Source organism: Sorex araneus, chromosome 1 (assembly GCF_027595985.1).
Source record: "Sorex araneus isolate mSorAra2 chromosome 1, mSorAra2.pri, whole genome shotgun sequence".
NCBI lineage: Eukaryota > Metazoa > Chordata > Mammalia > Eulipotyphla > Soricidae > Sorex > Sorex araneus.
The window spans coordinates 291,062,955-291,078,203 of NC_073302.1; the positions used below are offsets into that span (position 1 = coordinate 291,062,955).

Consider the following 15,249-nt stretch of genomic DNA (forward strand, 5'->3'; position numbering starts at 1 on the left):
GTTACTCCTGGCTCTGTGCTCAGGAATCACTCCTGGCAGTGCCGGGGGACCCCAGGGGATCCTGGGGGATTGAACCTGGGTCAGCCACATGCCAGGCAAACGCCCTCCCCGCTGTGCTATCGCTCTGGGCTTAGATGCTTCATTTATGCATATTGTGTGGTAAAGAGGGGGCAGACACATGCAGCTGTGAATGTTGAGGACAGTTCAATACATATATAATATATATACAAAATCAACAATTTTTACACATAATACATATAATTATGTATACATAAAATGCATTGTACATAATATATATAATTATATTATATATATATTTTGCACCATTATCTGTGCAGGAGCTGGTGCCCAGGCTCAGTGAGTTACAACATTAATAAGTGCATTTCTCAGGCATGTTATGTGGGAGAGACGCCTCTAACAGCGCCCTGACTTACGCCATCTGTTATCCGCCCCGCGGAGCCGTGCTTAGATTATGTCACACAGAGAAAACACTGCAGGAAAGAAGGTTTCGGAAGCCGGACTCTGGAGTGCAGACTCGCTCCCAGCCCCCTAAGGGACTCCTCTGCCTCCCGCCCTCCGCGTCACGAGCCTCAGTTACATCCTTACCCCCCCCCACCGCCACCCGCTCACACACACCTGCAAAGAAAGACTCTGCTCAAAGCAAAACAACCAGACCTGAACACGGAGGGCGGTAGAAGAACTCAAAGCCACTCAGCAAACCCTGCACACACGTAATGAAGGGCACCACGTTCTCAACTCCCGAGAGCCGAGGACCCTTGATTTCAGGGCGGAGCGGGGTGGGGTGTTCCCAACTCAAGAGGCAGGAAATGAATATTCAAAGCACTTTCTCAGCTCTTCCCAAAGCCGGGGCTGGGGGGGGGGTGCGAGGGGGACAGACGGACACGGACGGACGGAAGGATGACACCCTGTCCCCCTGGATAGTGCTGGAGTGACCCCTCTGGGCTGGAGATACCCAGAGCAGTGGGCAGCTGGGGGTCGCTTTCCACCTATCTGCTTCAGGAGCAGATTTCTGAGTGATTCCACCCCTCCTGGAAAGGGGGCAGATGGTTAAATAATTTTGGTAACATTGTTTCAAACTCTTTTTTTTTTTTCTTTTCCCTTTTGACCTGGGGCCACAGCCAGCTAGGCTCAGGGACAACTTGTAGCTCTGTGCTCAGGGATCACTCCTGGAGGCTTTCGCTCAGCCCAGAACTCGCCGTCAAACCTGGGTCAGACTCTCTCAACTCCTCCCACCTCACCATTTTTTTGGGCTACCCCCAGTTAGGTCCTTCGGGGGAGGGGGCGCCTCGGGGGGGTTGCTCCTGGTGCTGCTAGGGGGGACCAGGCTGTGCCGGGGAATGACCAGGGAGGGGCGTTCTGCACGCAAAGCCTGCGTGTCCCCCTGTGCACATCTCCCCGGGCTCCAGACTCTTTTTTGTTCTGTTCTGTCTTTGTTTTTTGCTTTTTGGGCAACACCCAGCGATGCTCAGGGCTGACTCCTGGCTCTGCACTCAGGAATTACTCCTGGCGGTACTCAGGGGACCCTATGGGATGCTGGGAATCAAACCTGGGCTGGCCATGTGCAAGGCAAACGCCCTCCCCGCTGTGCTCTCGCTCTGGCCCCTGGGCCTCAGACTCTTGACGGGAAGGTTTGGGAAGTTAACCAAGGATGCGCTTCCCAGCCCCACCGGGGAGAGGCAGCGAGGGCTGCGTGCATACCGATGCCAGAGATGGCCCCAAACAGGTCCTTGTGCAGGCTGGCGTCCAGCGTCCCTCCGGACTTCTGCGGTGTCACCAGCGGGTTGACCACGGGCAAGCCCAGGGCTTCTTCCTTTGCCACCTAACCGTGGGAGAGAGCAGAGATGGAGGGAGAGCAGGTTGAAGGACGGGTTCTGCGGTGCCAGGGCACAGAGCTGGGCACTCTGCACCGGAGGGGACGCGGGGCGGAGGCCCGGGTCGGGCAGGCTTCCTGTCTCCCCAGACATTCCAGCGCCTGGTCCTCCTTCCCAGACCCCGGGAGCTGTGACGTGGCTCGAGCTCATGTCAGGGTTCTCTTTTTGCCCTGCGGAACCTCGAGTGCTCTTGCTCACGGGAACACCGACCGTCTCCCACGCTGGAAGCCCCCAGCCCCGGAGGAGCAGACACAGCTGCCGACGATCCCAGCCTTGAAAACTGCTGGAGCCCAGAGCGCCCCGTGAACGTGCCAGCTGTGGGGAGGTGATGCGGGTTTGCAGCATGTGCCGGTGGGAGAGGGACCTCAGTGTGGGTGCACGCTCACTCGTTCTCAGGACCAAGGCAGCCTGTGCCCTGGAATGATTTCTGGCTGCAGAGCCAACAACATGGGGAATGCAGGTGGGGGTGCAACGAAGGAGTCCGGACCATGCACTGAGATTTGAAACGGAGCAAGCGGATGCCCTCTGCGAGGGCGGAAACACCCTCAAAGCAGCTTGCATCCTGGCACCGTTACTCGGGAGATGTGTTTCGGGGAGAGAGGTGTAAATGGGACCTGGTGTCAGGGTGAAGGACAGCAGTGCACTGGAGGTGGCCCCAGAGCCTGCTGTCACCAACAGTGATGAGATATGGCCTGGGCCGGCCCAAGGGCCTGGATGAAAGGGGTGGAAGGGAACTCTGGGCTGGAAACTTCTGTCCCCATCAAAGAAGCTCGGAGATGAATTTCTGGGATCTTCTCTCGGTCAACTTAACTTCCCAATACACCTCCAAAGGGCCACCAAAGGTAACACGGGTGATCGATCCTTACAGGGTCAGGCCCCTCGGCCCACCTGGCTTCCCCTTGACTTTCTAATTGGGTAAGGAGACTTGAGCTCAAAGAGTGGCTCCTCCAAAGCCCAGGTGGAGCACGAGACCACCGACCCTGGGGTCACTCTGCACTCTTAGCACGCAGTTCAGAACCAGCCTGTTTATAAACAGCGTCTCCCACCCCAGTTTAACTTGTGCATGTGGGGGGGAGTACCCAGTGGTGCTTGGAGCTTTCTCCTGGCTCCATGCTCAGGGATCACTCCTGGTGGACGGGGTTTGGGGAACCCGAAAAGGTGCTGGGGATTGAACCCGGGTCGGCTGTGTGTAAGGCAAGTGCCCTACCCTCTATACTATCACTCCGCACCCCTAAATTTAAGGTGAAATACAGCAAGAATGCATTGCGGTCTTATACACTTCTGGCCACTGGCAAAAGCACATTCTTTCCTTTTTCTTTCTGACACTTTCTGACCAGCACTGAAGGTTTCCCGATGGGTCTCATCTGAGCCAGAAATGTGGTTCCCTAAGAGGACTGTGATCTGTGCTGATTCCAGTGGCGAGAGAGAGGGGCGAGCACTGGCCTGAAGAGCCTCTCCCCACGCCCAATCCCTGTCTAATCAGAGCCTCAGGAACAGGGTCTCTGCGGCCCCCTCCAACCACTGGCCGGGTCAGATGCAGGACAGGCCACAGCGGGCAGGGAGGGCTTCGGGGGAGCGCCCAGCATGGGGAGCGCCCAGAACTGGCAGAAGGGATGAGCCTCCCACGCCCCGCCCCTCGCTCGGGCCCTGGCGCTGCAGGTCAGCCCGGGAGCAGGGACAATGCAGGAGGTGTCACACCAGCGCGGCTACGTACACTGCCGGGGTTCACGGGGAAAGGACACACGTCCCGCACGTTGACACGCTGCACGTTCTCCGTCAGCAGGCCGAACAGAGGCAGGTAGAGCGTGGCGATCCGCGCCTGGTGGCTCTGCAACAAGCGCATGGGACACAGGGTCAGCTGGGGCTGGCACGGACCCGGACCCACACACGTGTGCACAGACACACAAACTCTCACAAGCACACATGCACACGGAGGCATATACACACATACACATGCACACACACAGATAGACATATACACACATAAAGCATATTTACACACAGGCAATATATACAAAGACATACACACTTACAAGCACACTGAGACATATACACATATATATACCCACACATGCACACACAGGCACACATACATGCACACAGACACGCAGACATATACACAAATTTATTTACACACAGGCATACACACATGCACAGAGGCATGTACACAGGTATATGCATATATACACACATGAACACATGCACACAGACATATACGCATATACATGCAAATACATGCATACATACATACACACAGAAGCACATACAGACATATACACATGTGCACACACATAGACATATACACATATACAAACATACACACAGGCATATACACATACACACATGCACATAGAGGTATACACATATATGCATGTACATATACATACATATACATACACACATGCGCACGTACACATTTACACACAGGTATACACACAGACATATACACACATGCACACATACACTGACATATACACAGATGCACACATTAACATACACAATGCAGATACACATAGGCACACATATACAGACAGACATACACACACATACACAGTTGCACACACACACAAACCCGCACGCCCATGCACACACATACATGCACACACGTGCACATGCCCTGTGGGCCTGCCCCTCCCGTGTCTCCTGTGGGCCGAGGCCGGCTTACCCGGGAGCCATATCTGTCGTCGAAGGAGTGCTTCATGAGCAGGCCCTTGAGCACGCCGATGGCGAGGAGGCGTACCTCCCGCGCCTCCCGCAGGGCCGCGCCCACCTCACGCAGCAGCAGCCCCACCAGGAAGTGGTTCCGGCAGAACTCGTCCGTCAGGGAGTAGTCCAGCTGCAGGTCTGCGGGCGGCACAGGGCTCCTTAGCAGCGGCCCGGGGGGGCCCCGGAGACCTGCCCTCGGACACGCACTTGGCCCCGCCATGCACGCGGCTCTCCCACGAGGCGCACGGGAGACGCACAGGCACCGGGAGTCCGGCCCTGGACGCCCCTCACGGCTGGGCGTGGGGGATTAGGGCGGTTTGTCACACAACACACGTGGCTTCACTATTAAGATGGAGTGGAAAACACCGTATTCCACACAAGAAAGGGGTGAATAAAAAAATAAGTCATTAAAGAAAGAATACGCCCCTACATTATAAAAAAAAGAAAGAAAGAAAGAATACGTGATACTCGGGGATCCTAAAATGCCACACTGAGTCACAGGGAGAGGGTTCAAGGGCCTGGAGCACAGGCTTTTCCTGAGAGCACAAGTTTACTCCCTGCACGGTCTCCTGAACACCCTAGGTCTCTTACACACACACACACACACACACACACACACACACACACACACACGCACACATGCACGCGAGTGCACACACACATGGTCTGACCTTCACACACACACACACACACGCACACACACAAACACGCACACACTTTCTATAAATGACTCTTCGCTGTGTGGGTTCATTTCTCTCTAATGCCTGCAAGTGCCCATTGATCCCAGCATGTTCCAAAATGCACCATTTAGCAGCTAACCAAGTTTTATTCTGCAACAACTAAACAGAACGCTTGATGCAGAATTTTAAAGACATGTTCCTATGTCTGCACCTCTCAAAGCAAATCAAGCCTAACGTCAACCGAAACCAGAATGAGCAGAGCACGGAAGCAACTCGTAAGCCCTTCAGCAAGCGACATAAACAGGCTCAACCACAAACCCTCCTGGACTAGATAAACCCACGGAGGGAGCAAGAACCAGAGCCAGGAAGCTTCCCTGGAAAGCGGAAACCCTTCATCTGCTCGAGCTGGGACCCCCAACTCTCAAACCAAAGCTACCACCGGGGGAGGGGCACAGGGGGCGGTGGGACCTACAGGCCTAACCTTCTAACTTCCTGTTGCTCCAAGTCCTCGGAAACCCTTCTGAGCAGAAGCCAGGGAAAGGGCATTGCTCTTTCTGGAATGATCAAAAGGTTGATGGCGGCTAAGCCCGGCTTACCTGGCCCAGGCTGAATCTCAGAGACCCTCTGAGAGTCACTGTGCATGCGTGCATGCGTGCGTGCGTGTCTGTGCGTGTGCGTGTGTTTGTGTGTGTTTGTGTGTGTGTGTGTGTGTGTGTGTATGTGTGTGTCCAGGGGAGGAAGAGCAAGATCTTCGACAGCCTGGAGCGAGGCAGATGCGCAGGGAACCAGGCCCCGCTCCTGCCTCAGCACGTGGTCCCTCTGGCCCGAAAACTCCCTGCTCCCTCTGCCTGTCTCCTTCCTCCTTGACTGTACACGGGAGAGTCTGGGGGACGGGATCTGGGCCCCCAGTGAAGGCCTCCGTTGTTTCTTCTGGACTGCAGGGGCAGTCACACCAGCGTTGTGGGAAATCAGGCCGCCTCCGTCCTCTTGTTCACACAGGCACTTTACAAGGGACTCGGCAGAGCTGACAGCCTGATCTGAGTGGGCTCAGAGCTGTCTCTGAGGGAGGCCCGGCTCCCTCCAGGGGGGCTGGGGGCACAGGAGGGTCCTTGGAGACGAAACACGCAAACACAGAAAGCAAGCGGGCAGCCGCCCATGAGCGCCACGCCGGGGCTCAGGGAACGTCGGCACCACACACCGGGGCCCGAAGCTAGACACGCCGTGCGTTTCCCTGGAAGCTACTACATTCCGCAGGACCTGGCGACGGGAGGAGCAAAACTCAAGGTCTCATCCGGGAGGCTCTAGCCGCGCTTTAGCTCCGGTGAGAGCCAATCGCTGGTTTATCATGAGCTCACAGATGGATTCAAGGGTACAGGAAACAGCTTAATGAAGGGCAGATGAAAGCGGCTTGCATTTTTTTTCTCTCAAAGGAAGCGAATGCAAGGAAGCAAATGCTGCCCTCCCTCCCCCCAAACCTACCTACGGGAGAGCCATCAGACTCCACAGATGGTGAAAGAAAAGCTAATTCATAAGGGGGGAAAAAAAAAGGAAAAGGAAAAGGAAAGCAAAAATAAACTCTGGTAAGTAAAATAGGTTTCTGGCGTTTAAACAAAAGGAACTTTACAATTGACAAAAAAATGACAGTGACACTGGAGTGATCTATAGTCTCGGCTTGCTGCAAAGCTCCTGTCCAATATTCTGCCAATATAAACGGGACATTTTATGAGAAAATACATGAATTCATCCATCAAAAGCATCAAAAACATTCTCCTGCCCTGTCTGATACCATTTTTCTCATTACACATGCATGGTCCTCTCGGGGAAGAGACCAAGGTTAATTCATCGAGGGTCAGACAGATTACCTTGGTACCTCTGAATCCTGCCTTTCCCAAATGGCATCGGCAAGTTCAAGGGGATATAGTGCTCGTGGTCACACACCACCCGGAGAAACTCAAACTTGTACTCAAAGAGGGTCTGCAGGGAAAAAAGAATTTGACAAGTTAAACACCTGATGTATGGATCACTTTAGATGGCCTTGGAGGCACCCCCAGGCAGTGATACACACATATTTTAGGTTTTTTTTTTTAACTCTCCTAAAGGAAACAAATGAGAGATTTCAGAATGCTGGGATCTGCTAGACTGAGAACACAGTTCTTTCAAACAATGCCCCCCATCGACTCTTAGGACATTTATTATTCATGTGCCTCCTACTTGCGCTGAAGATTCCAGGCACTTCTAGACAGTCTGAACGACAACAATGAAACGGCGAGGAAGGTTTCTTTTTTTTTTTTTTTTTTTTGGTTTTTGGGTCACACCTGGCAATGCACAGGGGTTACTCCTGGCTCTGCACTCAGGAATCACCCCTGGCGGTGCTCAGAGGACCATATGGGATGCTGGGAATCGAACCCGGGTTGGCTGCGTGCAAGGCAAACGCCCTCCCCGCTGTGCTATCGCTCCAGCCCTGGGGAGGAAGGTTTTAAGACAGACACACACAAGAGAAGCGGAGAAGCCATCTGGCTACGTCCATGCCACATGCACACCTTCCATTTGTTGGTTGAGAAACTGTTCTCTAAGTTTTTTGCTTTGCGAAGCAAGACGGCTTTTGTTGAAATTTATTGAAAAAGACGTGAGGGGAGAGGAAGGGAGTGGCGAGTGGGGAAGAGAGAACACGGGCATCTGCAGGGTGGAAACAGGCCAGCAAAGAGACTCACAGAGGAACAGGGAAGTCACGTGGTCCAGGGTGAACAGGCGCTCGGAAAGCAGCCGAGAAACCCAGATTACCCTGAGATCCGACCGGCAGGCCTGCTCATGTGGCCTTGGGAACGGCCGTGCGTGTCCCTCATTGCACACGCCGTAAAGCAAGTGAGCACCGCTTTGCCCCACGGAGTCACGGAACGAATGGTGCGCTTAAAAATAGTTCTGACATGAGCCGAGAGGAAAAGGCGGGACCAGGGTTGGGGTGGTGAGATCAAGTACCTTGGGGTCTCCGGGCGCGAAGCAGCTGATGTAGTTGTTGATCTGCTTGAAGACGAAGCCGCGGTCCATGAAGGTGAAACATCGCTGGGAGGAAGCATGCCCGGACGAGTGAGTCACTACTCGGTTGCTCCCCCAGCTTCTCTTCGTTTCGTTTGGGGGCCACACCCAGCAGTGCTCAGGCTTACTCTGGCCCTGAGCTCAGGGGCCACTCCTGGCAGTGCCCCGGGGACCATAGGGGATGCTGGGGATTGAACCTGGGTCAGCTGCGCGCAGGGTGAACTCTCTCCCCACTAACTATTGCTCTTCCCCCTAAATATTTTTCCATATTGGGTTCAAACTGGTATTTACTATAGCCAGTTCATTTTTGGTAAGGCACCCCTATGGCGTATTTGATATGCCAGACAGTAACAAGTCTCATGATGGAGACGTTACTGGTGCACTCTTGAGCAAATCAATGAGCAACGGGATGACAGTGATGACAGATTCTCTGTGCTCACGGCCATCCCCCGTGGTGCTCAGGCGGGGTTGGGGAGACAGATGGAGTACCAGAAACAGATCCAGCATCTGCCGTGTGCAAGGTCAGCACCTTAACCCCCGTACTGTCTTCCGGGCCCAATCAGTGTATTCCTCAGCATGAGAACACGCCACTGCCATGCCACAGAGCACCCACAGCGGATGTGGGCTGTTCGGGGCTGTTTTGGCCCATGAGGAGCTGTGGGGATGACCCAACAGGCCGGGCCAGAGAGCCAAGGTGTCTGGGGCCTGTCCCCTTGTGGTCTGTGCAGCCATGCTGGGTGTTACCTGCATATCATGACTTACTTCTCACTGAGAGACACACCTCTTGGAGGGCACCTTGTGGGTGAGACATACACAGGGGACCGTATACACTGGCATTCTCTATCAAGCACATTTCCCGGGGCCCGGGCTGGGCTGCAGAGATGGCCCAAAGGGCAGGAGCCAGGGGCTCAGGTTCAGTCCCCGGCGTGGAATCCTGAGCTCTCCCCAGAGTGGCCCGAGTCTGGCTGGGTGTGGCCCGAAAACCCACAAAACAAAATACACACACACACTCACACTCACACACACACAAGGTTGTGGGGGGAACCCACCCAACCACTTCTGGGTCAGGGGACTCACCTTGATGAAGACGGCCAGGGAGAAAAAAATATCCCCCCCCAGCAGCCCCCCCAAACCTCAGGTTGGGAGGGAAACCCCCACAACCACTTCCGGGTCGGGGGACTGACCTTGATGAAGACGGCCAGGCTGTGGTTGGCGTTCTTGGACGCCTCCGGGTTATCGCGGAACTTCTGGGTGATGTGGGGCATCAGCATGTTCACCACCGTTTCCACGGCATGGTGGTAGGAGGCCGGGAACCTCTGGTTTCGCAGCAGCTGGAAAGACCCACCGCAGACACTGACTTCCACTCCCAAGCCGCAGCCCCTGGCGAGGCCGGAACTCGCCCCTGAATCCCTTCCAGGAAAACCACAGCTCCAGGCCCCGTGTTCTGAGAGCGGGCGAGAGGAAGGGTTCTCTCGGCGTGCCCAGGGCAGGGCAGGTGTGTGTGCTGGCGTGAAGCCCAGGCGTCAGACTTCAGCAGGACCCAGGCCGGGTCAGTGACACTGGCAACAAGGCCGAGACCCTCCAGGCTGGGCGGAGGGGGCAGTGGGGCGGGGGGTAGTGACTGGGGACGGCAGATGCATTCTCTTTGGTAGTTTCTGTTGTTGTTTGCTCATGGGCCATACCCAGCAGTGCTCAGAGTGTACTCCTAGCTCTGTGCTCAGGGATCACTCCTGGTGGGCTCGGGGGATGCTGGGGATCGAACCCGGGCTGGCTGTGTGCAAGGCCAAGTGCCCTCCCTGTTGTACTACAGCCCGGTGCAGGAACGCGCATTTTCCCTGAGTGTTTGTGAGGCCTCTCTCAGACCCCTTTAGAAACATCAGCTCCGGGGCTCAGAGAGAGCACGGCAGGCAGGGCGCGCGCCTTGCACACGGCTGACCGGGGCTCCAGCCCCAACACCCCAGAACCTCTGCCAGGAGTGAGCCCCGAACACAGAGCAGGGAGTGAGCCCTGAGCACAGAGCCAGGAGTGAGTCCTGAGCACAGAGCCCGGAATGAGTCCCGAGTACAGAGCCAGAGCCCTGAGCACAGAGCTGGAGCCTTGAGCACAGAGCCAGAAGTGAGCCCCGAGCACAGAGCCAGAGCCCTGAGCACAGAGCCGGGAGTGAGCCCCGAGCACAGAGCCGGAGCCCCGAGCACAGAGCCAGGAGTCAGCCCTGAGCACAGAGCCAGGAGTGAGCCCTGAGCACAGAGCCAGGAGTGAGCCCTGAGCACAGAGCCCGGAGTGAGCCCCGAGCACAGAGCCAGGAGTGAGCCCTGAGCACAGAGCCGGGAGTGAGCCCTGAGCACAGAGCCCGGAGTGAGCCCCGAGCACAGAGCCAGGAGTGAGCCCTGAGCACAGAGCCAGGAGTCAGCCCTGAGCACAGAGCCCGGAGAGAGCCCCGAGCACAGAGCCAGGAGTCAGCCCTGTGTCACGTGGATGTGGCCCCACACCAAACCAGACAGACATCAGCTTCGGTTCGGTTGGCTGTTACGTTTTTGTGTGTCTTAAGCCTCGTGATTTACAGAACTGCGCCTGATGGAGTCTCACTCAACCCTCCGGCGCCACGGCCCGTGCCCCCCCTCTGCCCCCACACCAGTCACTCAGTGAAAACAGGCTCCCGAGAAACGCCGGGGTGACCCGTGCACTCCAGGCGGTGCTCGGAGACGCACGGGAACGAGTGTCTGAGCGCGGGCGTGCCGGGCACGCGGGCACGGGGCCCACTCTGCCGCGTCCTGCCCGGAGACAGGCTGCTGGCTGCCTGCTTCGTGGGCTGCTCTGGCACGAGCCTGCCGGCGCTGAGGGAGGGGCCCCTCCCCCGCCCACCTCCATCTGGCATCTTCCTCGGCAGCAAGGCGGAACTCAAGAGGGGACCACCTGTTCCAGGCCGGCTCCCTCCGGGGGGAGGAGTGGGGAGGCTGCGGGGGTCCAGGCTGCTCCTGCATCGTGCCCCCACCCTCCCGCCCCGCTGGGGACAGCCCTGGGCAAGGGGCAGCAGGAGCAGCAGTCAGGAGGCAAGTGCGGGGGGGGGGGGGAACATGCTGCAGAGGGGACTTGGGCATGGCCCCAGGGGGTCCCCGACACCGAGTCCGATGGCTGCTGGCGGTCAGCGCTGGCGCTGTGGACAAGGAGCCACCCATTCACTCCCGGCAGGGACCCGCGGGAACAGGGACAGCAGAGTCACAGAGAGGAGCCGTGGGTGGGGGGAGGCGCTGCGGGGGACACCGAGGCATCTCAGAGTCTATTCAGAGGCCAGGGTGTCCCCTTCAGTCTCTGTCCCCGAGGTGCTGGGGGAAGCCCAGGCAGCAACAGTTTAAGTGAACCAACAGCACCACCACTAAGCTCTGTTTCGCAGGCGCCGGAGACTGCTGAGCTTGTCAAAGGAAACGTCTCCTTTGGATCTAACACACAGGGCGTCCTTCCATCTTTCTTCCTTTTGGGCCACACCCAGGGTGCCCAGGGATCACTCTTGGTGGGGCTCGGAGAACAGAAGTGGTGCTGGGGATGGATCCTGGGTCAGCCACATGCTAGGTCAGTACCATAGCTCTGTGCTAGCTCTCCTGCCCACACACAGTGCTCCCGAAGGACAGACGTGCAGAGACATACTCCCTTCCTCCATTCCTTCTTCCCTCCCTCCCTCCCTCCCTCCCTCCCTCCCTCCCTCCCTCCCTTCCTTCCTTCCTTCCTTCCCTCCTTCCTTCTTTCCCTCCCTCCCTACCTACCTCCTTCCCTCCTTCCTTCCTTCCTTCCTTCCTTCCTTCCTTCCTTCCTTCCTTCCTTCCTTCCTTCCTTCCTTCCTTGCCTTTCCCTCCCTCCCTCCCTCCCTCCCTCCCTCCCCTTCCTTCCCGCCTTCCTTTGCTTCCCTTCTTTTTTGGCTTTTGGGTCACACCCAGCGATGCTCAGGGGTCACTCCTGGCTCTGCACTCAGGAATCAGTGCTGCCAGGGCTCAGGGGATGCTATGGGATGCTGAGGATTGAACCTGGCTTGGCCGAGTGCAAGGCAAGCGCCCGCCCTGCTGCACTGTCGCTCCAGCCCGCACCAGACTGATGCCTAAATGTTCAGCAGAGCCAAGGCTCTCTGGCCTCAGTTTCCTCAGATGGGAGATGAGGACTGAGACCAGAATTGCCCCTCACGGCTTTGGCACCTGGGAAGCGCCGAGGCCAGCGTGGAGGAAGCACAGACACACGAGGAGGCTTGGCCCTCACGCGTGCGGTTGCCCCACGTGAGACGCCGGGAAACAGCAGGCAAAGGCCCCTCGAGACACAGCAAGGGCGGATCCCCCGACGGCCGTGACCAGACACATACCTTGACCTTGCCGTTCTCTATCAGATGCTGGGCCATGGACTTGACCAGAACATCGAAGAAAAACCAGGAATACTGGAAGGGGAGAAAGCGGGGAGCAGAGCTGTGAGCTCCAGGAGGAGGCGCGGGGGCCTTAGGGCTGACTGTGCCACGGCCGTGAGCCCGGGCTGATCCACCTGGGCTACACCTCTCTGGGCGACCCCCGCCAGCGGGAGGCACTGCCGGGCCCCAGGCAATGCCCGGGCTCCTCTGTGCTGTGCCCGGCCCACGGGGAGCCCATCACCACGCCCGGCCCAGGACACGGGACCGAGTCCCAGCTCCAGACAGACCGGCAGCAAGGCCAGAGCCGAAGAGAGACTAAGCCATCAGCCCTGCCCCGGGGAGGCGCCATCTCTGGGCCCCGGGAACGGGTGGGTGGGTGGACTGGTCAGGCCGCAAGGCTGGAAGGTTCTTTGGTCAGACTCAACGCCCCAGAGACTCCCTGAGGTTCCCCCTCCCCATTTATTTTATTATTATTATTATTATTATTATTATTTTGCTTTTTGGGTCACACCTGGCGATGCACAGGGGTCACTCCTGGCTTTGCACTCAGGAATTACTCCTGGCCGTGCTCAGGGGACCATATGGGATGCTGGGATTCGAACCTGGGTTGGCCGCGTGCAAGGCAAACGCCCTACCCGCTGTGCTATCACTCCAGCCCCTCCTCCCCATTTATAGCCTCCTGTGCACACTCGTATGCACACGAACACACACACAACTTGCATATACATGCACACACATATGCACACACAAGCACACACACAACATGCATATACACGCACATACACACATAGGCACACACAAGTACACACACAACATGCATATACATGCACATACACATATAGGCACACACAAGCACGCACACACACACACACACGCACCTTGAGCAGTTTGTTGCTGGTGAGGAAGTCGGCGGAAGGCTTGAGGATGGTGGTCATGGACTTGGTCAGCTCCTCGTGGACAGTCTTGTACTCAGAAGCCACGTAGGGCTCCGCTTTATACGCATACTTTAAAGGAAAGGGAAAAGGGCTTTGCTATTGTTTTATTAAAAATTTATCATTGAATTTTTTTTTCTGTGCTTGGTTTTGGGGGCCACACCCAGTGGTGCATGCTCAGGGCTTACCCCTGGCGGGATTGAGGGACCCTATGTGGGGGCTGGGATTGAACCCGGGACGGCCAGCAGCAAAGCCAGTGCCCTACCCACTGTACTACCTCTCCGGCCCCTGGGGAAAGGCACCTGAACGCGCTGCTTCTCCAAGGTGGTCTGAAAGCTGCAGAGACACCGAGCCTGGAGCTCAGGCAGCGAGGAACAGTTCCCAGGTGGGAGAGGATGGGGAGGAAAGAGAAGGCGGGGGTCGTGGAGCAGAGAGGGGAGCCCAGGGGATGGCCTGCAGCCTGCGCACCCGCCTCCCCGGGCGTGTTCTGTGGTACTAACCCCCTAAAGAGCCTGAACCCATCACCGCAGCTCAGCAGATGCTTCCCGTTTGAGAACAGTAGCTGCTGTTGCGGTGTGGAACACGGTGCATGAATGAGGGACTCTGAGTGAGGCCCTGGGTCCGATTCCCAGCACCCAGAAGGAAAAAGGAACCTTAGACCGGAGAGACAGAACAGCGCGTAGGGCACCTGCCTTCACGCGGCCGACCTGGGCGAGATTCCCGGCACCCGGTATGCTCCGAGCCCCGCCAGGAGGGGTCCCTGAGTGCCGAGCCACGAATGAGCCCTGAGCACAGCAGGGCGTGGCCCCCAAACTGAACACCCGCCAAGCCCCACCTCAAAGAGAACTCATCACTCTCTAGCCCACTGACTCCGCCCTGCGCCAGAGCTGATCTGGCGGTGCCCAAAGTGGCGCTGAGGAACCCTCGGTGGGAAGGAGAAACAGCGCTAGGCTGGAGCAGAGCCGAGAGGGGCCTCAAAGGCCGGCCCACGTGCGCTGGGTGACCTTTCCCTGCAAAATCCACTGTGGGAAGGAGGGCCGGGGAGAGAATGAAAGAAACAGCGGGCCCTGCTGGCTCCCTCCTCGCCAGTGCGGGCAGGGCTGGGCCACGGAGCCCAGAGGGCAGAGACGTGAGCGCCCACCCCACAGCACGGGCCCCGCGCCATCAGATTTAAACCAGAGCAGCCACAGATGTGTCCGTGGGGCTTGGGGAAGGGGTGTGTGTGTGTGTGTGTGTGAGACATACCGTAATATAGGTCCTCAAGTATGTGTGTGTGTGTGATGTGTCTGTGGGGCTTGGGGAAGAGAGAGGGTGTGTGTGTGTGTGTTTGTGTGTGTGTGTGTGTGTGTGTGTGTGTGTGTGAGAGAGAGAGAGAGACATACCTTAACATAGCTTAGGGAAGAGGGTGTGTGTGTGTGTGTGTGTGTGTGTGTGTGTGTGTGTATGTGTGTGTATGTGTGTGTGTGTGTGTGAGAGAGAGAGAGAGAGAGAGAGAGAGAGAGAGAGAGAGAGACATACCTTAACATAGCTTGGGGAAGAGGGTGTGTGTGTGTGTGAAACATACCTTAACATAAGTCCTCAAGTGTGTGTGTGTGTGTGTGTGTGTGTGTGTGTCTTGGGGAAGA

At 57.0% G+C, this 15,249-nt stretch overlaps 1 protein-coding gene across 20 annotated transcripts in view; it reads right to left on the reverse strand.

The window, feature by feature from the left end:
- DOCK9 (dedicator of cytokinesis 9) overlaps positions 1–15,249 on the reverse strand; it is a 237,162-nt gene that overhangs the window by 55,114 nt on the left and 166,799 nt on the right. For 12 of the 20 annotated variants that reach the window (XM_055146277.1, XM_055146257.1, XM_055146246.1 and 9 more), the window contains exons 26-33: positions 13,571–13,696; positions 12,654–12,725; positions 9,496–9,642; positions 8,255–8,338; positions 7,141–7,252; positions 4,558–4,736; positions 3,607–3,720; positions 1,720–1,840 (exon numbers count right to left, since the gene is read on the reverse strand). In XM_055146277.1, coding sequence (XP_055002252.1) covers positions 1,720–1,840; positions 3,607–3,720; positions 4,558–4,736; positions 7,141–7,252; positions 8,255–8,338; positions 9,496–9,642; positions 12,654–12,725; positions 13,571–13,696 — 955 coding nt within the window. Of the gene's footprint in view, positions 1–1,719; positions 1,841–3,606; positions 3,721–4,557; positions 4,737–6,757; positions 6,800–7,140; positions 7,253–8,254; positions 8,339–9,495; positions 9,643–12,653; positions 12,726–13,570; positions 13,697–15,249 lie in introns of all 20 variants that reach the window. The other 8 variants (XM_055146188.1, XM_055146171.1, XM_055146181.1 and 5 more) reach the window with 1 other exon arrangement.